A 27756-nucleotide genomic window follows, 5' to 3' on the forward strand; every position below is an offset into this window, starting at 1 on the left:
CTGGAAGATATGTGCAATGGAGTTAGTCTGGGTTTGTGGCTTATTAGGTGTGTTTGAAATATGCAGTAATATCGAAAACTGATAATAAATTCTCATTGGAATTACAAATAATATCAAAAAATGTTTGAGAAGATATGTAATCGATATTTATAATTTGGGCAAATCTTTTCCCTACATTTTTTTCCGTCACACGATAGGATAGTCACATATTTATTTGTTAACCAAGTTACTCACATGTATACACACACATACACTATATACACAATATAATATGTACAATATATTTATTTAATAATATTCCTCACCTTTTGTTGTGAATAAAGTTCTCCCTCAGCAATGTTTCACGTTGTCTGCAGGAAACTGCAGTACATGCCTTCATGAACACACAATTTAGATAATAGGTCGCGAAATTAATAATAATAAATGTTCAACTTACAATATGTAGAAAGCTTAAACATTTTAAAAAGACAACTTATACATTTAATATCTTACTCACCTTTTGTGGAATTAAATGAATAATGTTATATTTCCCCTCAGTAATGATACTGTACTCCAGTAAGAGGCCTTTGTCAAACATTTCAGTCAGAAATGGTTCATGTTTTCCGCGGGAAAATTCAACACAGGGCGTCGCAATTGAGCACACAATTAATTTACAGCGGAGAATAGTTTTACATTACCAATTTATTGTAATACTTTGTGGATATAATTAACACAAAACTAAATAAACCGAAAAAGACCGCAGTAAAGTCACATTTATCTTCAAAACACGAACCAAGCGAGCGAGCGGGCAGAATTTGCATAATAGATACATATAACGTTACATATTACATATCTATGAGAGTTAGTGATAAGAGAACCCACCCATTCAGAGGAACAGTATGATTGGTCAGTTTTTCTGTCACTCAAATGAGTTGCATCTGGACCACCAATCGCAGCATGGGAATCGACGAATGCATCCTAGATATGCGACCTCCTGGGTCCTAAAGCTGAAGTTACGTCCAAACCCAGTTCATATTAATCCTTATTTTAATTAATATTTACAAATTACAAACAAATTTTACAAAGAAACAGTGCTTATATACTTATAAGACCAGAGATTGCACGTTAAATTTACCCGAAATGAATTTTATCCACAGTTTAAACACTACATTGACGTCACAGCCAACGGAGATTTTCAGAGACACTGGCCGAGGTGAGGCGCCGTTGTCCCGTATAATATACGCGCGGAGCGCCCGCTGATTATCTGGAGCTCCCATCGCCACAAAACTCGAAGGAAATGTTTAAATAGGCGATAACTTTATGAACCTACTGCAGATTCTTGTTTAAAAAGCATACATTCTCGACTGAAATGCTTTCAAAACTTTGAATTTTGGCACATTAACAGAAATATTTCCTAAATCCGTCTGCTCAGCGCTCACGACCTGCATATCAACCCGGAATGTTTTTTAATTTAAAACAGCTGATTAATATTACGTTGGATTTATTCAGTATTCGCTACATGCGCAGATACACAATAAGAAAAGCTAAATCATTCACAAAAACAATAAGTTGTTTTTATTTCAGTCATTTTTAAAGAATTTTAACACAAAAAAATACCAAACTACATGAAATTAATTTTGTTAATAAAGTTTACATATTAAATTTCATCAAATCTACAAGCCTGCAGAATGACTTTTTACAGTGTAAGAATTGTCACATGTTAATATTTTATTTACTAAAGTGGTGCTTTTCTGCAGTAAGTTTGAATCAATATTTCTTTTGTAAACTAATGGTCACATTTCTCTAATGTTTATAGCCAATTTGTGATTAAATAGACTTGACTAAACAGGTGAATGTTTATTTGACATAAACCAAAGAACTTGTCTGATTCAACCCTGAAATAGATTCCTCTATAGCAGCGGTTCTCAACGTTTCTTACAAAAATACCCAAACACTAAGACATATCTTCATTCTTGGTTGTTTTAACCTATTTTAATGCTTATTTTGGATAATTTAAGTCCTCTTGATACTCTCTTGGAAGTTTGTTGAGGGCCCCTAATGGGTTGAGAATGACTGGTCTATAACATTTTGACTAACAAAGCCTCTCTAAATCCAGCCACACCCAAATTGATTGAGACCTTCAGTGAAGCTCCTCCTACAGCAATCCACCAATAAATGCTGGAGTCAAACACAGAGAGAAATCACTCCATACTGAAAGCTTCATGACTTCTTGTTGGTGTTGATAGAAGAGCTTGAGAAGATGAGAGATTCACAACCATGCAGAATAAAGATTGAAGATACTGAAGAACAAAGAGGTTGGTGTTTATTTTTCAATCTTAATTATTGATGCTTGAAGAATAATCACAAATACAGAAAATTATTCAAATTGATTAGGAAAAAATTGAACCAAAATATGTGATAAATAATAGATTCAGTAGAATTGCATGTAACATAAGGTAAACTGGTTTGTCAAAGCAAATTCCAGTGGATTAAATGGCTGTGTTCTTTGGGAATTTATCCATGACTTTGGTTTTGGAAGTGCAATGCTCCAATAGGTAAACCATAAGACAGAAGATTGACAATAAATTACAGGAAATTAAAGAAATGAGATAACTTAATTCACATAAAGGTAAAAACTTCTGAAAGAAAAAAAGACAGTATTAGTGGCAGCAGTTTGCCAGTTACTTACTGTAGATTAGAATGTATGTTATTTACTGGCAAGAGTTTGTTCAAAGTTAAATGAACGTTAAAACATTAACAAGTTTTTATCTTTACAGAATAAACAGCAAAGCAACAGAAAAAGGTTGATGAGGATTTCTGGTTGCCAAATTCTTTGCATGAGGCTGTTATTTTATAGTTTTATTCTGTAAAGATGAAGACTGGTGTAACCCAGTTAAAAACATGAAGTTAAAAACATGAAGTAACTAGATATTAAAGTTTGAGGACAAACTTTATGTTGGCTTGAAAAAGTGTAGCCGGAAAGTTTAAAACGGTTTGACAGAAGTTTAGTTTAGTAGGCTATCCGGCTGTTAGTATGTTTAAGTATGATGTTAGCATGATTAGCATGAAGCTAGCATGATGTAAGCATGATTAGCATGAAGCTAGCATGATGCTAGCATGATTAGCATGAAGCTAGCATGATGCTAGCATGATTAGCATGATGTTAGCATGATTAGCACAAAGCTAGCATGAAGCTAACATGATTAGCATGAAGCTAACATTTATTCTGTTGCTAGGGTACTAAGTTTGGTTGCTAAGGAGAAAATTGGTATCCCATTATGATCACCTTTCAAGCCACAAGTAAAACGGTCCCACCCCGTGTCTCTATGATGTTCTAAAGCAGAGATATTAGGCTTTGTTTATTCCGTTGCTAGGGTACTAAGTTTGGTTGCTAAGGAAAAAATTGGCATCCCATAATGATCACCCTTCAAGCCACAAGTAAAACGGTCCAACCCTCGTGTCTCTATGATGTTCTGAAGCAGAGATATAAGGCTTTGTTTATTCCGTTGCTAGGGTACTAAGTTTGGTTGCTAGGGAGAAAATTGGCATCCCATAATGATTAAACTTCAAGCCACAAGTAAAACGGTCCAACCCCCGTGTCTCTAAGATGTTCTGAAGCGGAGATATAAGGCTTTGTTTATTCCGTTGCTAGGGTACTAAGTATGGTTGCTAAGGAGAAAATTGGTATCCCATAATGATCACCCTTCAAGCCACAAGAAAAACGGTCCCACCCCCGTGTCTCTCTGATGTTCTGAAGCAGAGATATAAGGCTTTGTTTATTCCGTTGCTAGGGTACTAAGTTTGGTTGCTAGGGAGAAAATTGGCATCCCATAATGATTACCCTTTAAGCCACAAGTAAAACGGTCCAACCCCCGTGTCTCTATGATGTTCTGAAGCGGAGATATAAGGCTTTGTTTATTCCGTTGCTAGGGTACTAAGTTTGGTTGCTAGGGAGAAAATTGGCATCCCATAATGATCACCCTTCAAGCCACAAGTAAAACGGTCCAACCCCCGTGTCTCTATGATGTTCTGAAGCGGAGATATAAGGCTTTGTTTATTCCGTTGCTAGGGTACTAAGTTTGGTTGCTAGGGAGAAAATTGGCATCCCATAATGATCACCCTTCAAGCCACAAGTAAAACGGTCCAACCCCCGTGTCTCTATGATGTTCTGAAGCGGAGATATAAGGCTTTGTTTATTCCGTTGCTAGGGTACTAAGTTTGGTTGCTAGGGAGAAAATTGGCATCCCATAATGATTACCCTTCAAGCCACAAGTAAAGCGGTCCAACCCCCGTATCTCTATGATGTTCTGAAGCGGAGATATAAGGCTTTGTTTATTCCGTTGCTAGGGTACTAAGTTTGGTTGCTAGGGAGAAAATTGGCATCCCATAATGATCACCCTTCAAGCCACAAGTAAAACGGTCCAACCCCCGTGTCTCTATGATGTTCTGAAGCGGAGATATAAGGCTTTGTTTATTCCGTTGCTAGGGTACTAAGTTTGGTTGCTAGGGAGAAAATTGGCATCCCATAATGATCACCCTTCAAGCCACAAGTAAAATGGTCCAACCCCCGTGTCTCTATGATGTTCTGAAGCGGAGATATAAGGCTTTGTTTGTTCTGTTGCTAGGGTGCTCATATTTGGTTGCTAGGGGCGTGGCTTAATAACTCTGTAAGAATCCTGAGAGTCTGATTGGATGCCTGAGTAAAATGAGCCCACCCCCATGTCTCTGCGACACTCTTAAGTGAAGATATTCCATCCGGGACGCTTTTATTCCCTTATATGGGCGTGCTTCCTCCCCCATTATAAGTCAATGGGAAATTTTGGGGGCCTCTTACACCCCAGGGGTACAGCTTACACCCCATTGTGATGTATGTTCTTACAGAGCCTGTCAGCCTTCTCAACTGTGATAACCCACAAGTTTCTACAAATTTCTCGTTCACAGCTATGACCCGTCAAAGTTGGTCGTAATGTTAAGTCAATGGAAATTTTGGGGTGTTTGAGCGCCCCGTTTAGGAATTCGGAAGGTCCCATCAGTTAGAAAAGTCATAGCATAAATCTACGGACCAGTCTTAAAAGTTTTGTAAAGTTTTGTGGGTGTAGCTTGAAAGCTCTAGGAGGAGTTACAATTGGTAAAAGTGGGGGAGCATAAGAATAATAATAATAATAATAAGTTTAGAATGAAGAACAGTATGTTGGCTTTTTCAAGCCAACATAATAAGTGATGCTTGTAGTATCATTAAATAAGAGTATATAAATAGTGTGATTTAAAAAGGTTTAAGTTAATTTAATAAGTTATGTTTAAAAATGTTAAAAGCAGTTTAAAAATGATTGTATATTTTTTGTTCTAATTTAAAGTTTAAGTGTTTCTGAAAACTGTCTAAACCAGCATTTATGGAGTTAATGACGATCGGCAGTAGAGTGAGAGGTGTGGTTTTGCAGCGGGAGATACAAGCTGTGTCCCAATTCAGGGGCTGCGACCTTATAAGCATGCGACCTTAAATATGAGCACTCGGTCTTTCAAGGTGGCAGCCTCAGAAATCCGCGAAGAGAACTGAAATGAGACGGTCTAACCTTCGGATGACCCATAATTGACGTCACCTGCTGCGCCTGTTAGCAGGACATAGCGGAAACGTTTCCGACTTATTAAAATAAATATGAAATCAAAAAAATATTAATTAAGTTTATAAAATATGACACGTTGATGTAGATTAAACTATTCAACAGTATATTAAATTTAATAAATCAACCTTAGAAATATATGCGTCATAAAAATAATAATATTAACACAAAACATAACTTATAATACTAAAACAGTGACAAACTTTTTTTGATAAATACACACTTTTATTTAATGAAGGTTTTAATTGTTTATTTTATAATATCCAGCCGCCGTTGCAGGCGCGCAATGAATCTTGGGATATCCTCGGCTGTTAAGGATCCATTCGTTCTATCCTTAACAGCGCGGAGAAATGAGGACGCATTTTGAGGCTTCATTCTAAGCATCCTTCGAATTGGGACGGCCTTACCAGCCTGAAGTCGCGCTGCTGTGACGCAATCGGTCTTAAAATACGTCCTTAGAAGGTCGCAGCCCCTGAATTGGGACACAGCTACAGAGTGAAAGAGAGTGGAGCAGAAGAGTGAGCGTGACACAGAGATTTTCTGAGTTAAAATGTAAAACTAGTGCACAAATCAAGATGTAACTTGTTTCTGATGATTGTTTGCACGACAACCAGATGAAAAGAGTGACAAGGTGCATATTGAGAAACGGGAGGAATTTCTACACGAAGTTCAAAGACTGTTTACTTTTGTGCCATTGCTAATGCTAACGCTGCGTTACTTGAGAAACATATGCTGAAGTCAGTTCATCACAAGTGAACAATATTTTCTAGTTAAAGTTTGACTCTCGTTTGAAGAGTTTATCTGCTGTTTTCGATCTGAGGACAGAGAAGAGGACTCATACAGAGTTTAAAGCAACCAGGACTTCACGTTTTTGGGTCACTACGAACACGAGCACCTCATCTAGGCCTGCTACGGTATTTTAGTTTGATAATAACTTTGGTTGCCGGCTTTAGATTGCATAAAGGTGTTTTGTGGGCCCACAAAAAGTCTGGTTTAAGTGATATTTAAGTGTTAAAGGTATATAGAGGTTTTCTGAATGAATCCACTTGAGGGTTAATAGAGTTTAAATAGTTTTCTGTGCATTTATACATGATACAGTATTGACTGTGTTTACATTTGTTGTTTTTAAAAGAGGGTTCATAGTTTACATTGAATTCTGTGCATTTGTATGGTACAGTATTGACATTGTTTACATTTTTGTGTAAGTAAGAGAGACTATTCAATTACAGTATTTTCATTCGAAAAAAGAGTTACATTTTATGTTGAAGGTTTAAAAAGAACAATTATATTTTTTATTTAATTTGTTTATTTCTTTTGGGATAATAACTTATTTTTTGAGTAAATAACTAATAGATATTTTCTTAAACTTTGTGTAGTTATTTTATTATTTACATGGAAAGAGGTTATTGTTTTATTTGAGGAAAGACATACCTAGACACACGGTTAAAATCTTTATTAGTAATATAACTTAAGAAAGGTAAATTCATAGTCAGGTAAAGAAAACATTTCAGGTGTGTATTTTAAAAGAGAAATCCAAGATAATATCTAAATTGAGTTAATAAGGGTTTACACATTTTATTAATACATTAACAGAACCCAAAAGCCCTGCCCTAGTTAATATAAATACTGAGGGGGGCGCTACACTTGTTAATGTTTAATGTTTATTTATCTTTGAACAAACTCTTGCCATGAATAACATCAATTTAAATCTACAGTTATTGGCAAACAGCTGCATAACTACAGCAAAACATTTTACCATGATGAGGAACAAATGCAAGACTGAATTTTAACAATTTAATGTGTTTATTTTAGATATCATGATGGAAATAAACAAGGACAATCAGCCTGAACTGAATAAAGCTGATGAAACGCATCATAATATTACAACAATACAGAATGTTGCACAGAAAGGAACTCGAAGAACAGGAGACAAAACGTTTGAAAAGAGTGTGAAAACAGACGAATGCCCTACGGATCGCTCAAGGATTCACAGTGAGGAGAAGCCCACGTGTCATCGCTGTGGGAAAAGTTTCGCCAGAAAATCAAACCTTGCAAAGCACATAAAAATACACACTGGAGAGAAACCCTTCGCTTGCCATCAGTGTGAAAAAACTTTCCTAACTGCAAAACAACTTCAGATACACATGAGAACTCACACTGGCGAGAAACCATACACTTGTCATGAGTGTGGAAAATGTTTTACCCAAATATCACATTTAAAAACACACATGAAAATCCACACTGGCGAAAAACCATTCACGTGTCATCTGTGTGGAAGGAGTTTTTCACAACTAACTAACCTTAAGACTCATGCGTTAATTCACATTGGAGAGAAACCTTTTACATGCAGTCAATGTAAAAAAAGTTTCAGAAGTAAAAGCAACCTTACAGCACACATGAAAATTCACATTGAAGAGAAACCTTTCGCTTGTCTTCAGTGTGAAAAGTGTTTCAGCTATGAAAGTCAACATAAGAGACACATGACAATTCACACTGGGGTGAAACCATTCGTGTGTCATCTGTGTGGAACGTGTTTTTCACAACTAACTAACCTTAAGACTCATGCGTTAATTCACACCGGAGAGAAAGCTTTTGCATGCAGTCAATGTGGAAAAAGTTTCAGAAGTAAAAACAACCTTACAGAACACATGAAAATTCACAGTAAAGAGAAACCTTGCGCTTGTCCTCAGTGTGAAAAGTGTTTCAGAAATAAAAGTCACCTTAAGAGACACATGAGAATTCACACTGAGAGAAACCATTCAGATGCTATTAGTGAGTTTCAAAAAGAAAATTTCGCCCTAATGCATATGTGAGAATTCACGCTGGAAAGAAACCGTTTCCATCTGTGGAGTAATGATATACACATGAGTGGACTTTTTGTTGTGAAGTCTCAATTGCGATTTATACGTTTACATAGGACCTACGTTGTAGGCTATATCTTGCAGTTTTTGTTTAAACTTCTGCGTCATTGTTCGCCTCGATGTGCATTACATGTTCAGATAGCAACTGTTGATCTAAAAATTAACTCATGAATCAGCCCTAGTAAAAAAATAGTATGCTATTTTTAATTTTGATACACTTCAGTATACTTGGAGTCACACTAATGACCATTTAAAGTGTGCTATTGATTAGTTTACTTGATTAGAGTGCTATTTTGGAACAGCTAATTTTCTACTTCGTATATTTTAGTTGTAATTTAATTGTAATAAAGTACAAGTTTAAGTGTATTTCGTGTACTTTTGTGTGCTAAATTGGAACATCTTCAAATGTATTGTGTGTATTGTGCATTGTAATCAACTTAAACTCCTTTACAGCTGTGAGATAATACAACGTGTTTAGTTAACGTTTTGTTTATGGCTAGATTTACGCAGAGACCAGGGACATGCACAGGAATTTTTAGGGGCAGTTGCTCTGACCTAAAAAAAGGCATCCCCCTACATTAAAAAAAAAAAACTCACGGCCAGGGTCTTTATTAAAATCAGCAAACATGTTTGCCTAATGCCTACCAAAAACATAGTAGCCTAGGCTGCTGGTCTGCAAGTTATGATAGCTAGCTGCTGTCTGATTATTTAGGCTAAACATGGCAAACTCAGCCTGGATTTATGAAGATTTTAACAGAGGTGGAAAAAGTAGCCAAAAACTTTACTTAAGTAAAAGTACAAGTGAGTAAAGAAATTAATTACTCAAGTAGCGAGTTACTAGTTACTCATGAAAAAATAAATCTAGATATACACGCGCACACACACACAATACAGTGCCCTCCATAAGTATCAGAACAGTAAAGACAAGATTTTTCTGTTTGCTGTGGAGACCAGATATTGGTAAGATAAATATCAGTATGTCAGAAGTTTAGAATGTCACATTTTATTAACCTTTGTTTATGTTTCAACACATACATGCTTTACCAACAAAGAACAACAGCATTAAATGCTGATTGACTTATGTGTGTTGTACCCAAATGCACATAAGTGAATCAAACTGATCCTACATATTTTATGCTTTGCATGTGTAAACAATCAGGACACAGCTCAGTGCCCATAAAAAAAACATAATGTGACAGATTCTGTACTTTTGTATGTTCATCTTTTAATGTTTAGACATTTCTTGACTCCACAGCAAACAGAGGAATTGTTATGAAGGGCACTTCTACAGTATGTGTAAAACTGCAACATACACAAACAGTACATAAAAAAGAAAACAAACACATAGCCAAGCATTACAAATTAACTCTAGTCTCAATGTTGACGTAGCTTATAGCTGAAATATCAGAAAAGTAAACTGACAAGAGTTTTGCATTCACTATGTATAAATTTAGAATCTCCTAAGATGGTCTGAGGACATTGACAGTTTACACTTACGTAAAAATGATTTTAGACAAAACTCATGTTTTCTTATGTTGTCATGTCACGTGCGTTTTGTGAGAATCATTTACATCATACAGTACAGCAGTGCTGGACTGGTAATAATCTGGCATACCGGGCAAATGCCCGGTGTGTCAGAAAGTCAATGTACTATCTGGGAACTAATGTTCTTTAGATGTTTCCTAGAGGGAACGTTTTTCAGTGTTGCACACCAGTAAAGACGGCTGTCAATCTTTATATATGCTGCTGTTAAGGTTCTGTAATGTGTACATATCATACAAGTAAGTTGAAGAGAGTTGTATGCTATTACATGTTATATTATATTCAGATTATGTTAATTGCAATGTTTATATTGATCGCGGTGTTCAGTATAATCGGTTATTAGCGGCCGCAATTTTGCCGTGATGTTTCTGCTAATTCATTATTGTAATGCTAGCGCTACATGTAGGGGAGAGCGGGGTAAGATGAGCCAATTTTTACATATGTTGCCTTATCTGCCTGAAAAAATGAGACAGAAGTCAAACAAAAACATCAACCTTTATTTAAGGATGTCTCCTGTCAAATGAAATGATAAGAATGCCGTTATAACAAAGGGCTTTGAAAAGGTGGCTTCTCAAAAAAAAGTGCTCTTGAGCGTCTGTGTTTACTTTTTGTAGCACTCAGCCGCCGCTTACTCAGAAGAGCATGTGAGGCATGCGAGAAAACATGACAAAACAAAAGTACGTACGTTTCTAAATAATATCAATGTAATTCTTACTCGATTGTTACTGGCTCCTGTCGATGTACATCAGATTTTTTGTGCAGAGCAGGGAAATAGAAGCAGAAAGTATAGATGATGAAGGAGGTAAAACTATATGCTCATTCAGTCAAAACCAAGTATAGATGTTTACATTATTGCTGAGAAAAACAATGTTTGTGTACTGTTCTGTATTGTCAGATATGAAATTACTGTTTAGTTCACTAGATCTACTTTAGGACACTACATAAACAGTTGGCATCACTGCTGAAAAAAAAACAGTATTCCAGAAAGACCAGCATGTGTTGTGTTTTGTTGCTGGTTTGCTGGTGGCGCCGCTGGGGTAAGTTGCTACTCAAAAATTTTTTCCAAGGTTGGCAGGTCTGGAGATGGAAAAAGTGGTATTGGTGCATCCCTACTTTCTGGACATGGAAACCGTACATAGATTTTCAATGGAGGAGACAGAAAGCTCTCGGACTATATCTAATGTTAAAACATCTTAAACTGTGTTCCGAAGATGAACGGAGGTCTTCCGAGTTTAGAACGACATAAGGGTAAGTCATTAATGACATCATTTTCAGTTTTGGGCGAACTATCCTTATTCAGTAGTCACGCTGTTCCCTTTGGGGGCGGAGGCGAAAACACAAGCTTATCCAGTATGTAAATATACACAAAGATAATGACGCCCCCCCACCCCCCGCTGCATGCTAGAATCTCCGGAAAAACAAGCCTATTTTAACCGCAAAATGTACGCTTTTAAATATACATAAACTGCTAGCTCAAACATGGAGAGGCTTCTTCGTGATCTCAACTAACAGATTCTGCAATAAAACGAAAATCACAAATTTTGAAAAAAAAAAACACTTTGTTTCTCATTTCTCGAAACTTGTGCTGCCGACTTGTGTCCCTGGTTTCCGTGACGGGTCACATATGAGCAGCATACACCGATGTTGGACCATCAATAAATGTCTCATTCTAAAGACTTTCCTCCTCTCCTGATTCTCTAAGCGGAATCTGGTTCATATTTGGCCGCCTCAATCAGCTGTTATTGAAATGTAGTGAGGTTTGGGCCGACGTCCTTGGGGGCCGGTGAATACAATGATTTTTTTTATTGGCCATCGACCGGCCCATAAAGCAGGGACAGCGGCCCATTGGTTCATTTTCCATACTGACACTGGGCTGGCCCAATTATCTCTTAACAAGCTCCACCCCTCCCCCTCTGTTTCTTGTGTCAGATGGACAGTCAGAAGAAACAGAGAGCGATGAAACAGAGCAATGATCTGACACAAGAAACAGAGAGCGAGTATCATGCAGACGTATCATACATCTCACACTTTTTTTGTCTGACCAGCCACTCGTACATCGCGCAACACAGCCCGTTGCTTTCTTTGTTTCTTTGTTTTAATGTATTTCATTAATGGCGCTAAAAGGCGCGATGGCAATGTTCTGCATTTTCCAAAAAAGTTAGCGTTAGTGTTTATTTTTTTTCGGACAGACCGGCCCAGGAGACACCTAATCAGCAGCTGCTTTTAAAACAGTTTTCTTAAATATCCTCTTGAAAAAACGCAGTCAAAAACACAAGTGGTAGACCGATGGCTGTTTGCAAAATGACAGTTACATTGCAATAAACTACAGTGTGGGCAGAATTATTAGGTAGCTAAATCAAACTTTTGTTCACAGTTTTATCAAACATATTTTACTAATTCCAAACCATATTAATCTTAATAACTACCATTAATTTTGTAAATAAGGCATTTATAAGTAATACATTGTTGTTAATGATGGCTGGCTGGAGAAAAAACACCTTATAAATAAGTGTGCAGAATTATTAGGCACGTTTTCTTATACATTTAAAATGGGCCAAAAAATGTTTAACACACACTGGAAATTCATTATTTGATGTTCATAAGAAAGATGCCATGCGTGGAAATTGCAAAATTGAGGTGTGACCATTAGACAAGAAATCCTGATTCGGGCAGCAAGGGCATAATATAGGATGAAAGGAAAAGATATATACAAAATTAATGTTGGTTATTAAAATTACTGGTTTGGAATTTGTAAAAGGTGTTCAGAACTAAGTGATCAAAATATTCTGCAAACACTGTAATGGGACTCATGGCTCTGACGCGAGACTGCAACTTCATTGTAACATTTATCAGGTCTCTGTGTTATCATAAGGTGGTCAGAATGGTTAGTTTAAACGTTGTGCACTCACTGGCTGGCACTATTATTTTTAAATCCTGCAAAGCCTTTTATAGTGCTTACATTTTTGTAATGTCACGTGTCAGCTCTTATATTTTTATACTTAATCATATGGAGTTGGTAGTCAAGGTAGCACAAAGATTTGTGATCCTATGTAGTGGGCCGGTCTGGGCCAAAATGCCAGGGCCAATTTTTTGTCCCAGTCCAGCCCTGCAATACAGTATACAGCGAATCAGACGTCAATCATCGATGGATTTTCTTCAATCTGTGCTACAATGCTTATGGAGGTTGCACGCGTTTAACTGTGTCTGACGACGAACAGGTCGCGCGTATGTAATGGCGGGTACATGTGTGAAGTTTTGCTTTTAGTTAAATACCAACCTACATTTCCACGTCACCCAACACTGGTTATATTCTGCATGTTTCTACATAGGCTACGAGTAAAACAGCTTCAGACGATTCCGTTTTTGCAGCGATCTGAACAATTCATTCAAACTGATTAGCAAACCAAAAACGTTTGGCCCATTTGATTTGTAAAGAATCGACTCAAAAGACTCATTTATTTGCAACACTTTGTAAGGAATCGACTCAAATGAATAATTAATTCGCGAATGCCCCAGAAACACGAGACAGCAATTTAAAAATAAAATACAAATTTCGTAATTAATTAAAATACAGTAACGAAGGAACGCTGCACAGTGTAAACGAAGTAAAAGTACAATTTATTTTTTTCCACCTCGGAAGGGCAACTGGAGTCAAGAAGGGCATATGTACCTGAGCAACCCCCCTGTGCACGTCCCTGGCAGAGACACTGAATGATTATTTGAACGTGCTGACAGGGCCCCCTCACAAAGTTGGGCACCCAGGAGTCCAGGATCGGCTCTGGGTTTACAAGAAAATTTATCAACACCCATGGAACATTTCTCAGCCAATCAGAATAAAGCATTCAACAGACCTGTGGTATAATATTAATTAACATAATAGTTCATATTTACGGTAAAAGATTTCATTTGTGGCAAAAATGAACCAATCAGTGTTAATCAGGCTTGTGCACAATTCAGAATTTCAGAATTGGCCTCCATTCAATTTATGAATTGGAATATGAATTGAATTGACTCCGCAGGAAGTGGAATTAAATGCATGGCAATTCAAAGAAATGTCAAAAACAGTCACACAACAGAAAGAATCTCACATACATTCAGTGTTAGGAAAGTTACTTTGGAAAATTGTTTGGCAACCATTATAAATGGTTAAAGCAAAGCATTCCAGGAAATAAAGTCATGTTCCATAAAATTACATTTATTAATTTAGTTGACGCTTTTATCCAAATTACAATTGATATGTCAGTTGTCGCACACGAGCGGCACACCTCTGAAGCAACTAGGGGTTAAGTGTCTTGCTCAGGGACACAATGGTGTGTCACATTGGATTCGAACCCGGGTCACTCACACCAAAGGTATGTGTCTTATCCACTGCGCCATCGCCACACCAAATTACTAATATCATTTATAGAATATGAAATCATATCTTAAATTCTGAATTCTGCACAAGCCATGGGGTTAATAGAAGTGTTAATTAACAGAGCTGTTAGCCGTCTTGAAATGTTTATGTTTCAGTCACATCAGTGTTAATGGAGCTGTTGATAAACTCATTATTCCAGACTGATAGTTCCCATTTACACCCAATTCATTACGGTGATTTCTTAAGCTCTCATGTAAATTGCTATGCAAAGCATATGTTTGTGTTTAAATAGGCTGAGGCATGTAATGAAATATCATAAAATTATGGTACAAGTTTGTCAACTCTCAAGTTTTGGGGGGGTCAAAGATAAGGAGTTTAATTGCTCAGAAATGTTATAAAAAATGGACATTTCATAAAAACTGAACAGAAAGACTTTTCAAGTTGGGGTCCAGAAACAATAAAGGGATAGTTCCCTGCAAAAAAATATGAATATTTAGTCACCACTCAGCCTACTCACCAACATGCAGTTTTAAAGGTTTTGTTTTTCCTGATCCCATTTTCAAACTTTAGTTAGTGTGTAATGTTGCTGTTAAAGCATAAATAATACCTGCAATATGATAACGCTCAAAGTTCACTGCCAAGTGATATATTTTTTTTAACAGAAGTCCCATTTAAAGCAGCTAAAGGCCGGTTTGGACTACAGCTCTCTACTTCCTGATTGGATGACGTCAATAAAAGAGTTTTTGACTAAACTCCCATGAACCCCATTCACACAGACCTCTGGTCCCAAAAAATACCCGTAAAATTGCCAGACAATTGTCTGTGTGAACAAAAACTCGTTCCGTTAATCTTCTGGGATCGTTGCCGGAAAGAGGGCCTAGTAAGATACGCGTGATATCTGTGTGAACAAGAAGCCGCAAGAATGCAGTAATGGGCGTGTCGAAGTGAGGATGCGCGCGCGTCATCATCACAACACAAGTTATGGTTCAGCTCCTTACAACGAGATAACATGCGTATAAACATTCACCACGAGAAATGTTGCAAACTAGATTGAAGCAGTTATAAGGAAATGATAAATGAGACGCATAAACAATGACGCACGTGCCGTAGTGAGGACACGCGTGTCATGGCAACATGAAGCTGGTTCAACTCTTTAAAATGAGGGATTTACAACATTCACGACGAGAAATGTCAGCAAACTGGACTGAAGCAGATATCAGGTAAGTTACAATGCAAAAATTGACTTTCTTACTTAGTATTTATGTCTTGTTTTCAGTAGAAATATCTAAAAATTCTTAAATCAAGATGTATTTTCTTAATGAGTAAAATGACCTAAGAAAATAATACTAGTTTTTAGACAAAAAATATACAATTTAAGTGAATTTGTGCTTACAACAAGCAAAATTATCCACTGAAAAAAGTGCACAGCGCATGTCATTACTCTAAAGAAGATTTTATATTTGATCTAACTCAAAAAAATACATTTTCTGTCCAGCCATCAGTTTTATGTAAAAAATGTGTTTGATTTAAATTAAAAGTAAGTCCTGTTGGTGTAAAGTAAATACATTTCTGTAAATTAAATTAAAAATATTAGTTTCCATTGTCACGTGACTTACGTAACGTCAGGCTGGTTGGTGCGTAAGGACGTTCAGCTGAAGTTCAGCTTTCCGCCATCTTGATTTACACTGCACCGATGGATGAACTCCGCGTGGTACAATGGGATTCAAGAAAATTGGTAAGTAATTTTAAACATACGTTTTGGCGTATTATTAACATTATACACGTGTGATTGTACTGTTGTTTTACATACGGTTAGTATTACTTAGTGCTGTAACTGTTACCGGTCGGATCGCAGTTCATTAAGCATGACGGTTCGGCTCACATGCGATTCGCGGATTAATGCGCAAATTAAAATGGGAAACGTTTAATCATTTGCACGTGTTTTAAAGGCTTGCAGATGTTAATAAAGTGATTTTAAGCAATTTCACTGCAAAAAGGCGCTAACGTGAGCAGTTTCTATACTCATACAGATGAATGTGTCTCTATGCCCTTCAAAGATCAGAACTCTTGATGTGTAAACTTTGGCGACAGTTTTGCTACTTTGCCTCATACTGTAGTTGATTAAAATGCATTTGGCCAATAGAGCAATGCGACTGTTTATACGGCATCTCCTCCCGGAAGCGCTGTTTGAAAGTCGCGCAGCGCTCCGTTTCTGTGTAATTATGCACTCAAAACTGCACACGTGGAGAGACGAGCAAACATAAAATATTTCGGTTCTTGACAGGGTCCATACAAACAAAATGATCTCCACAGTATTCTTTTTTAAATAAAAACGTTTGTTTATGTCACAAGATGTAGTGAACATGTAAATGTCTAGCAATTATCTATTATTTGTTCAGGCCCAATCATATCCCATCCCTGGATAGACATCAGCAAACATTATGACAAAGACGTTTGCCTTACGCAGACAAGAGATTGTGGAAAACCAACCTACTGTTCAAGAACTGCAAGAAAGATTGCCAGAGGAGGTAAAAGCATTTATTTTATTATAAAATGTTAAAATTTGACTTGTACTGAATTAACCATAGTTTTTACCATAGGATGTAGTGCTTTTGAAAATGTCTTAGATGCTCTAATTATATATTCATTCAATGTTTTGTGTGTATATCTATTTTTACAACTAGTTCTAGAAATAATTTTTTCAGAAGTGTATTTTCTGTTTCTCTTACTTTCAGATTAATGCAGAATTGCGCATCACGATCTTACCTTGAAAATCAAGATTTGTGGCCTCTTTGGACAGACAGAGCTCTCATGTTATTAGGAGCAAAGGTGGAGTCCTCCATGAAAAACTAAGGACACTATTAAAGTTATGGATCAGGTATTGGTTGCATGCGAACAAAATTGCTTGTGGCAATTAATTTAGTAGTATTTTGGTCTAAAATAAACAATACATCTTGAACATTTTGTAGAGTCTGGACATAGAAATCAGAAGAGAAAGCCTGCTGAAGTGCCTGATTCATGTACTTTGGTGAAGATGCAAGCTGTCTGATCAAAGAATATCAGGTAATGTAGACCATGGGTCTTCAACCGGGGGTCCGCGGCCCCCAGGGGGTCCGTGATGGAACTGCAGGGGGTCCGCCGAATGATGTTTAACTACAAGCAATTTTTTGGTAAAAAATGTAAAATACATGTACAAAACATTACATGTCCCCTTTAAGTTGTGAACGTGCGTGGCCGCATAGGTTTAAAGGCGCGCGTTCAGTTTAGCCAGCAGACCAAAATAAAATATCTGGATTATAAATGTCCACTCAGGAAGCAGCAGTAGCGACAGAAATGTCATCATAAAACAGGTAAATCTTATGTGTGTCTTTCTTTCAGAATGTCATTTTAGAATCATTGCGACATGTTGTCTCATCTGTATTTCTGAACTTGGACGGGTGTTTCACGCGGTTCAGATTTAAAGCGCTAATTCAACAGGCAAATGACACCACACCACGTCTGCATTTTAAACTGTGACAAAACTATCGCTCGCATTTAAAAATGTATGAAACGCGCACCGTGATGGTGCTTTGTGCGAGATTCATAGTCAGGTTGAAATCCGCCTCTCAAAAAGTTGCCCCAAAGAGATGCGCTCGGACTCGTTGCATGTTGTTCTCCTGAGTCTGATAATAAGCTATGCAGAAAATAAACCTGCGTTACTCAAACTCGTGATAATGACGATACACGGGAAAGGCAACAGACCTCAAAATTATAAAGTAGCACAACGTCTATCCCCAGCAGAATAGAGTCTTTGTGCCATTCACCATGATCAGTCATCTTTATAAACTGAAAGCCCTTGTCTAATTCACAGTAAAATGAAAATATATTACACTGCAAATACCTTAAAATAATATTATTTTATTTGTATTTTTATTATTATTATTATATTAATATAAAAACAAACTCTACTTTAACAAAAAAAAAATGATGCATGTTAATATAGTATCATGGCTGTGTGACATGTTTGTTTCTATATATAAAACAGTTCCAGTCCTTGATTCTGATTGGTCATCAGTTGTACTTTACTCCACTTTGCGTTGTGCCTAATATGAAAAGGCAGCCTCTCGTACCTTACTGCTTACTTAAATATCTAATAATTTTACACATTTAGTATTAGGGGGTCCCTGCTCCATGCCTCTTTCATCTAAGGGGTCCGCGACCCAAAAAACGTTGAAGACCCCTGATGTAGACAATGCAAACTACTGAAAGTTTCTCCAACCATGGTTGCCTTAAAGGGATAGTTCACCTTAAGATAAAAAAATCTGTCATCATTTACTCATCCTCATGTTGTTCTAAACCTGTATGAATTTCTTTTTTCTGATGAACACAAAAGAAGATATTTTGAAAAAATTATGGTAAACACACAGCAGATAGTGACCATTAACTTTAATAGTAGGAATAAAAAAATATGATGGAATTTAATGGGTACCGTCAACTGTGTGCTTACCATCATTTATGAAAATATTTTCTTCATTTATCACAATACTTCCAAAATATTTTTCCTACTATACACTCTAAAAAAACAAACGGTTCTATATAGCACCAAAACTGTTGCTTTCAATCGTAACGATAGAAGAACCATTTAGTGCCATATAGCACCGGTGAAGAACCAGTGAAGCACCAGTGAAGCACCAGTGAAGAACCAGTGAAGAACCAGTGAAGCACCAGTGAAGCACCAGTGTAGAACCATAAAGGGGCCATATAGCACCACATATGGTTCTACATAGCACTATATGGTTCTACACAGGTGCTTCACTGGTGCTTCACTGGTTCTTCACTGGTGCTATATGGCACTAAAAATGGTTCTTCTATCGTTACGATCCAAAGCAACAGTTTTGGTGCTATATAGAACCTTTTTTTTTTTAGAGTGTAGAAGTCAATGAACACTATGCTGTGTGTTTACCATCATTTCTCAAAATATCTTCTTTTGTGTTCATCAGAAAAAATACATTTATACAGGTTCAGAACAACATGAGGATGAGTAAATGATGACAGAATTTTCATTTTATGATTAACTATCCCTTTAAAGGAAAACACCACAGTTTTTAAATATTTTATTATGTTCTTACCTCAACTTCAACGAATTAATCCATCCCTATCTTTTTTCAATAAGTACACTTAATCTTTGTACAGTGTGTCGTAAATGTGTTAGCATTTAGCCTTGCCCTATTCATACCGTAGGTTCCAAACAGGGATACATTTAGAAGCCACCAAAGGGGCCAGTCACACCAAAAGCGCTTTAAACGCTTGCAAATGCAAGGCGCGACGCACTGCCTTTTTAAAAAAAAAAAGAGCAGTGCGATGCTGCTTTTCATATTGCTAAGCAACCACCGAGTCAGCTGTCTTGTCAATCAAATATTGAAGCGTGAGCGCTCTTTTGCTGTTAACTGTCACATTAGCAGAAACTTTAAAAAGAGGGCGCTTGGTCTGACCTTGTTTTAGGGTGAGAGGTGCACAAACACGCAGGAGAGAGTGAGCGAGTGGAGTCCGGTTCTTCAAAGCAACTGTAAACTTCCCTCACCACAACGTAAGGCCCGCCTCTACCCTCATTCGATTGATCAATGGAAAGAGGCGAATGACGTCGGGTGCTTCTCCGCTCTCAGCCCTCATTCAGAAACGCGTGCGCGGCAGGCGGCAAAAAAACGCAAGGCGCTCGGCGCGCATGAACAGCGCGCGAACGCGCCCTGCCCATAGAATATCATTCAAAAAAGGCGCCTGCAACTGCCATAAACGCTTTTGGTGTGACTGGCCCCAAACACTTCCATGTTTTCCCTATTTAAAGACTGTTACATGAGTAGTTACATAAGTAAGTATGGTGGCACAAAATAAAACCTGGTGATTTTCTAAGCGGATAAAAAGTGAGAACTATATTGTATGGCAGAAGAGCACTTAGTTTGCAGCACTCGGACCTCGGTCGCAGTAACATCATCAGAACTCTCCCTCAAATTCTAAAAAAAGGGGGACTAGTCAGGTATGATGGTGTTACTGCATGCTGTTTGGATGCAGTATGAATGGTGCTAAGCTAAACGCTTACATATGCACGCTACAGCAATTAAAGTATTAGCCCACTTCTGAATTAAACATTCCTCATAATTTACTCACGTTCAAGACTTTCTTTCTTCACTAAATAAAAGAGATTAAGGTTTTTGATGAAAACATTCCAGGATTATTCTCCATATATAGTGGACTTCAATAACACTCAAATGGCTGAAGTATTCTTCAGAGAATTTACGCTGTATGTCCTACGCCTTTCTTATTCTACTTACGGAACAAACGCACGCAGCACCAGTTCTGTTTTTTCTGTAAGTAGAATATGGAAGGCGTAGGACAGGGCTATTCAAATCTTACCCTGGAGGGCCAGAGCACTGCAGAGTTTAGCTCCAACCCTGATCAAACACACCTGAGCAAGCTAATCAAGGTCCTTGTCACAGGTCGGAGAAGCGGACCGCCCCTGTCGCGGGTCACGCTCCTCCTATTTCCACCCCGAGGAGGTCCCAAAACACCCCAATGACCAGACAGACAGAATTAAAATCTAACAACTTTTATTTAAAGATTTAAAATGGTAAATAGGGGGAATTAAATACTTAAAAAGAACATATCAGTCCTCAGGCCTTCATAGCAAGGGGGGGGGGGGGTGTTTAGGAGGCTCTGGGCCCTTTGCTGTGGGAAGAGGCAGGTATTACACAGGTGACTGGGAATTTTAACTTTTCCTCCTCAGGTTTGTGGCTGTAAGCAGAGGTAAGAAATTCACAGGTGACTGGGAACTTTAACTTTTCCTCCTCAGGTTCGGGTTCGTGGCTGTAAGCAGAGGTAAGAATTACACAGGTGACTGGGAACTTTAACTTTTCCTCCTCAGGTTCGTGGCTGTAAGCCGAGGTAAGAATTACACAGGGGACTGGGAACTTTAACTTTTCCTCCTCAGGTTCGTGGCTGTAAGCCGAGGTAAGAATTACACAGGTGACTGGGAACTTTAACTTTTCCTCCTCAGGTTCTTGGCTGTAAGCAGAGGTAAGAATTACACAGGGGACTGGGAACTTTAACTTTTCCTCCTCAGGTTTGTGGCTGTAAGCAGAGGTAAGAATTACACAGGGGACTGGGAACTTTTCCTCCTCAGGTTCGTGGCTGTAAGCAGAGGTAAGAATTACACAGGGGACTGGGAACTTTTCCTCCTCAGGTTCGTGGCTGTAAGCAGAGGTAAGAATGACACAGGTGACTGGGACTTTAACTGTTCCTCCTCAGGTTCGTGGCTGTAAGCAGTGGTAAGTGTTACACAGCTGGCTGGGACTTTAACTTCTCGCTCAAACACAATGGTTATTCCACACAACTTTCGCTCTAGGGCAGTGGGCTTACAGGGCGGTGTTCAACACAGGGTGCATTCGACTTCGGGTATGGTCGTGCAGAGCCGAACGCTTCCCTTGCTCCTCCTCCACTTACGGTTCCAGAGATACTGAGCAGGGGCGAACCTTTGAAGAGGCTCCACACAAGGATTGTTATCGTATGAAGACGTTATAACAGTAACCCTTTGTCCAAGAACAATAATTACAAGATGGTTTACTCACACTGGTATGCAGGTACACTTCACCACTCCCCTCTTTCAGAGCCAGGAAAAGGATCCGTCACTTTATACTCAGGAAATCCTATTGGCAACTACCTTTAACCCACGCTCCACTAGCCTCAACGTGCTGTGATCTCCTCACGACTCCTCTGACCTCGAAGTGGCTTCTGTCAACACAAGCACAGCACTACACTGCAAGCTTTAGGGTGTACACACGCACAATGAAGACAAGGACTCACCCATGACACTCCACACACTTTAAGTGACTAAGGACTGAGTTGGTTGGGTGTTATTCTCGGCGGAGGGGGAACAGTGCCTACAGGATGGACGCCAGACTTCCAGTGTTTACTCCTAGTTGTACTCCTCGGCTCACCCACGCTTCTCTCCACAGTGGGGCCACAACTCTGTGTGCTAGACTCACAACACACGTCAGGTAATATACCCTCTTCAATACCACATGGTACGGTGGATCATGTTACTCACGTGAAAGGCCACTACTTCGCAATGCTGGCTTCCTACGGTGTCTTCCAGTATTACTCTTTGGCTCACCCACGCTTCTCTCCACAGTGGGGCCGCAACTCTGTGTGCTAGACTCACAACACACGTCGGGTAATATACCCTCCGTTCCACACTACGTAATACATTCTATGATGTTACTCGCGTGCCATTGGCAATTCTTCACGACACTGTCGTCTTCCAATGCTACTCCCCGGCTCCCCCACGCTTCTCTCCACGGTGGGGCTGAACGCTGGTTATCAAACTCACAACACACATCAGGTAATGCACTCTTCTTAATACTTCGTGATAAACGTAGCTTGTTACTCACACTCCCTGATGACTCTCTGCTGTTCTTGTTCCTGTTTACAGCTTTTCCGCTGCTGTAGATCGTCCTCGACGACAACTCCGGTGAGTATTCTCCAATGTTACTCTGTTTCTTCTTATAAAGACTTCGCCCAGGCCTCCGCTCTTTCCACACCGGATCTGTCTCCGTGACCACGCACCACACAACAATCGCAGAGACAAGCACTTTTTCCGTGGTGCTCCTGTAATATACAGCCACAACTCCTTGCTTTTCGCCTCTCTTGGCCCCGCACTCTTTCCGCTCGCTTTTAAAGCGATCAACGGCGCTCTAGACTCTTCAAAGGAAGTGTGAGTTCTGGTCCGCCTTTGGCGGAGCGGAGCTCGCCCCGAAAATCAACTCCTCTCTCTGGTGTTTCTGCCGCTCTATTTATCTGTCCCATCTTCACACATCCTCCAGTCACAAATCACCACCTCAATTCTTCTCACCTGTGGCTCGTAGAGCCCCGATTGTGTTGCCATTGGAAACCAGGAAGTACTGGTGTTTGAAATGTTCGGCCTGGGCGGAAACCATCTTCGGGCGGAACCAATCTTCGCCGCTTTTGGTTCCGCCCTATAAAAGTCACCATGTGACATCCCCCCCCGCCAAACAATTTTAGTCCCTAGAACGGGCTCTTCTTGGTGACAGGAAAAATCGAGTAGGGTCTTTAAATACGTGGTAGGCCATTGGGGGGCCTTGGTCGCTCAACCCGGGGTGGACTGCCGACTACGCCAAATCTGTCACAGGTAGGAGGAGCGTGACCCGCGACGGGCGGTCCGCTTCTCCGACCTGTGACATCCTCATGATCACTAGACAATCACAGGTGGGTAAGTTTGATTAGGGTTGGACCTAAACTCTGTAGTGCTCCGGCCCTCCAGGGTAAGATTTGAATAGCCCTGGCATAGGACATACAGCGTAAGCTCTTTGAAGAATACAGAAAGCTGAAGCAAGGCGATCATTTGTGTCTATAAACCAAATACATTGTATTTTTTTTAAACGGCCGATCATTTCTTTGATAAGACACTTATTCCTCATCTGGTATAGTTTAAAGCCCTTTGAAGCTGCACTGAAACGGTCATTTTTACCTTCAGCCATTTGGGCATCATTGAAGTCTTCTATATGGAGAATAATCCTGGAATGTTTTCATTAAAACCTTAATTTATTTTTGACTGAAAAAAGTCATGAACATCTTATAATTTACTCACCTCGATGTCATCTAAGGAATTTTTATTCAGAAGTGGACTCATATTTTAAGTTGCTCGCACTGAGACATGAGAGGTATGTATTAACATGTCTACCTTGAGGGAAAAACAAGTGAATTATGGAAAAGCTGTGGCGGTTTCTTTTAAAGGAATAGTCTACTAATTTTCAATATGTTATTACCTTAACCAAGAAGAGTTGATACATCCCTCTATCATCTTAGTGCGTGTACATAAGCGCTGGAGCGCGCTGCGACACTTCGATAGCATTTAGCTTAGCCCCATTCATTCAATGGTACCAATCAGAGATTTAAAAGAGGAACTATATTTTATGGCATAATAGCACTTTTGGGAGTACTTCCACTCGCCTGAAACGTCCGTTCCCCTTCTGCCTCTCATAATGGGAGAGGGAGGGAGTTACTGCGCCGAGTCGAAGTACTCACAAAAGTGCTATTACGCCATAACATATAGTTCCTCTTTTAAATCCGCTTAGAAAAGCGCTACGTTTTATTTTGTACCACCAAACTTGCTCGTATAACTACTCGTCTTAAATAGAAAAAAACGTTGATGTGTTTGGTCACTCTAACTTTATCTCTGATTGGTACCATTGAATGAATGGGGCTAAGCTAAATGCTATCAAAGTGTCGCAGCGCGCTCCAGCGCTTACGTGAATGCACACAGATGATAAAGGGATGTATCAACTCTTCTTAGTTAAGGTAATAACATAGTTTAATATTGAAAATGAGTAGACTATTCCTTTAACAGAGGTCTTCTCAAGCCTTGATGGTGAATAAAACATGGAAAAATTTTGATTTGGTTGTGCAATATTGCTTAAAGGAATAGTCTAATCGTTTGCCATATTAAACTATGTTATTACCTCAACTTAGACGAATTAATACATATCTATCTTTTTTCAATGCGTGTACTGTACAGTGCGTTGTGAATGTGTTAGCATTTAGCATAGCCCCATTCATTCCTATGGTACCAAACAGGGAAGCCACCAAACACTTTCATGTTTTCCCTATTTAAAGACTGTTACATGAGGAGTTATACCAGTTAGTATGGTGCCACAAAATAAAACTTTTTTGGTACCATAGGAATGAATGGGGCTAGGCTAAATGCAAACACATTCACAACGCGCTGTACAGTGCAGGCATTGAAAAAAGATAGGTATGTATTAATTCGTCTAGGTTGAGGTAATAACATAGTTTAATATGGCAAAAGAGTAGACTATTCCTTTAAAAGTAGTTCAAGTAATTGTGTTATTTACACATTCTTTTGTGTTCTGTGGAAGAAATCACACAGGCTGATATTTTGAAGAATGTTGTTAAGAGCCCCCCCATTTACCTGCATTGGTTTTGTGTCCATGCAATAAAAAATGAAAATTTTGTCATACTCTCCTCTTGAAATAAACCGTACACATTTTATTTTTACGCTGAACACAAATTAAGATATTTTAATTAAAGTTAGCAACAGATGTTTGGGCTCTACATTGACCTCCATAGTAGGAAAGCAAACAAAATTTGTGTAATACATTTTCAGATGAAGGGGTGTTTTCTTCCTCCACAATCCCCATAGATATATACACTAGATGTCGCCTTGGGGCTCTGAGCATGCGTCAAAACCGCCGCCATCTTAGAACAGGGGTATTGTCATAGGAAGTATCTAGGTAAAGCTGCTATCTCCGCCTGTACTTCGAATTCATGAACGATGCCAGACTTTTGTGCTGCGCATGGATGAAAGGGCTACTAGCACTATGCATTACAGTTAGAAAAAGTACATTTTCATAAAATCAAAACTTTTATTTTTTCCTGTACTTAATGCTAAATACATGTCTGACTGTTGAAACGAACCAAAAGAAAACCAAGAAAATCGCGTTCATGACGATTTATGGTGATTTTATTTCTGTTACACCATTGCCTACAATGGCGCTGATGCGGGATTCCCCTGTTTTAAGATGGCGGCTCCTATGTTCGGTCCAATGAACTGCCGTAGCCAAGGCTACATCTAGTGTACATATCTATCCACAGTCCCTAAATTGGTCTCTGTTCTTGTATGTTTTTAGGCTGACCAGAGGGAAGAAGCGGAGAGGGAATTCAAAAAGACCACCATGGAATTTTTTGTGATCCGTGAGAGTGATGCTCTTAATCCTGCACTGGACATTTCCATTTTCATTGACGGTGTGGAGTAATAAATGAGTTGGCCTCTTTTGCATGTGCATGTTTGGACTCATTTGAACTGAACTTAAAACATCCTGATGGACTCAAATATAACTTTTAAAGCCTTTCAAAAAAAATGTCATGGACGTAGACAGTAAGCAGATGAGCCGAAGGGTGCAGAACCCCTCTTCAAAACTGCAGGAGTACATTTTTTTCCTTTAACCCAGCTACTGAAGGTAAATTTTTTGAGCCTTTTATACAACATTAACTGTAATACTGTTTACTAAACCTGATTTGTTTTATCTTGATTAAGTTTTATGGTTTATCTATCAACCATAACTGATTCTTATTTAGAATTTACATTTTATCCAGTGTGTCTACAAATACTAAAAACTGTTATACATTGTGTTTTTATAACAATACTATACACATTGTTGAAGTGTTTTATGACAAATTGTCATGATTATAATGTGTTTACATTGTAAGATAGTGTGTATTTGTACAAAAATGTGTATTATGACAAAATAAATTGTCAAAAGTTTGATGCTTGAAGTCATTCATCTTAGACAGATGGTAAAATTACACATTTTGAAAGTAAATAATTTTTTTATATTAAATTAATATTTTAAATTGTATTTGGTTGGATATTTGGTTAGATGTAAAGTAAAACTTTTGCGTCAACTTGTTACAACTAATTACTTTACTTTTTATCAACCTAAAATTTTAACTTTGAACAGAATGAACTATCCATTACTTGGCCAAAGCAAAAAGTATCTTTGACTCAAATACATTTTTTAAGTTAATGAAATGTCAAAATATACTTTCTTAATGCATTAACGTAATTATTTTACTTTGTATTTGGTTAGATATTTGGTTAGATGTAAAGTAAAACTTTTGCGTCAACTTGTTACAACTAATTACTTTACTTTTTATCAACCTAAAATTTTTACTTTGAACAGAATGAACTATCCATTACTTGGCCAAAGCAAAAAGTATCTTTGAATCAAATACATTTTTTAAGTTAATGAAATGTCAAAATATACTTTGTCTTGATGCATTAACCTAATTATTTTACTTTACATCTAACCAAATATCCAACCAAATACAAAGTAAAATAATTACGTTAATGCATTAAGACAAAGTATATTTTGACATTTCATTAACTTAAAAAATGTATTTGATTCAAAGATACTTTTTGCTTTGGCCAAGTAATGGATAGTTCATTCTGTTCAAAGTAAAAATTTTAGATTGATAAAAAGTAAAGTAATTAGTTGTAACAAGTTGACGCAAAAGTTTTATTTTGATCCAATGAAACACTTTTTTCAGTGAATGGGGTGAGAAAATTTTATTTGAATTAAGTGTTTAAGAAAAAAGAAATCTTATTTCACAATTTTTTTCTCACCCCATTGGCAGTTAATTTTGCTTGTTTTAAGGACAATTTCACTTAAATTGTATATTTTTTGTCTTAAAACTTATTTACTTAGGTCATTTTGCTCATCAAGAAAAAGCATCTTAATTTAAGAATTTTTAGATATTTCTACTGAAAACAAGACAAAAAAACTAAGTAAGAAAGTCATTTTTTGCAGTGTAGCTTATTACTTACTGTGTT

At 38.1% G+C, this 27756-nt stretch overlaps 1 protein-coding gene and 1 long non-coding RNA gene across 4 annotated transcripts; both read left to right on the forward strand.

The window, feature by feature from the left end:
* Nucleotides 1-2100: 2100 nt before the first annotated feature.
* LOC141362933 (uncharacterized) lies at nucleotides 2101-8824 on the forward strand. 3 transcript variants are annotated; one of them, XM_073865213.1, is made up of 2 exons: nucleotides 2101-2294; nucleotides 7410-8824. In XM_073865213.1, exons 1-2 carry the CDS (start codon nucleotides 2240-2242, stop codon nucleotides 8408-8410), a joined length of 1056 nt encoding a protein of 351 aa, XP_073721314.1. In that variant the 5' UTR covers nucleotides 2101-2239; the 3' UTR covers nucleotides 8411-8824. The 3 variants fall into 3 exon arrangements, with proteins under 3 accessions (XP_073721314.1, XP_073721316.1, XP_073721317.1); XM_073865215.1 differs by lacking the exon at nucleotides 2101-2294 and adding an exon at nucleotides 6087-6511; XM_073865216.1 differs by lacking the exon at nucleotides 2101-2294 and adding an exon at nucleotides 6089-6228.
* Nucleotides 8825-16009: 7185 nt separating this feature from the next.
* Nucleotides 16010-26704, forward strand: LOC141362935 (uncharacterized). Its single transcript, XR_012368491.1, has 5 exons — nucleotides 16010-16092; nucleotides 16757-16885; nucleotides 17093-17235; nucleotides 17327-17420; nucleotides 26054-26704. It is a non-coding gene; the product is annotated as an uncharacterized lncRNA (long non-coding RNA).
* The last annotated feature ends 1052 nt before the right edge of the window (nucleotides 26705-27756 follow it).

This window comes from Misgurnus anguillicaudatus, unplaced genomic scaffold (assembly GCF_027580225.2).
Source record: "Misgurnus anguillicaudatus unplaced genomic scaffold, ASM2758022v2 HiC_scaffold_29, whole genome shotgun sequence".
Lineage (NCBI taxonomy): Eukaryota > Metazoa > Chordata > Actinopteri > Cypriniformes > Cobitidae > Misgurnus > Misgurnus anguillicaudatus.

Bases quoted from the DNA above. Each gene is read 5' to 3' on its own strand.
- LOC141362933 (XM_073865213.1), top strand. From the start codon at position 2,240: ATGAGAGATTCACAACCATGCAGAATAAAGATTGAAGATACTGAAGAA. The intron at 2,295-7,409 runs GTTGGTGTTTAT...TGTTTATTTTAG, and splicing joins AGATACTGAAGAACAAAGAG to ATATCATGATGGAAATAAAC.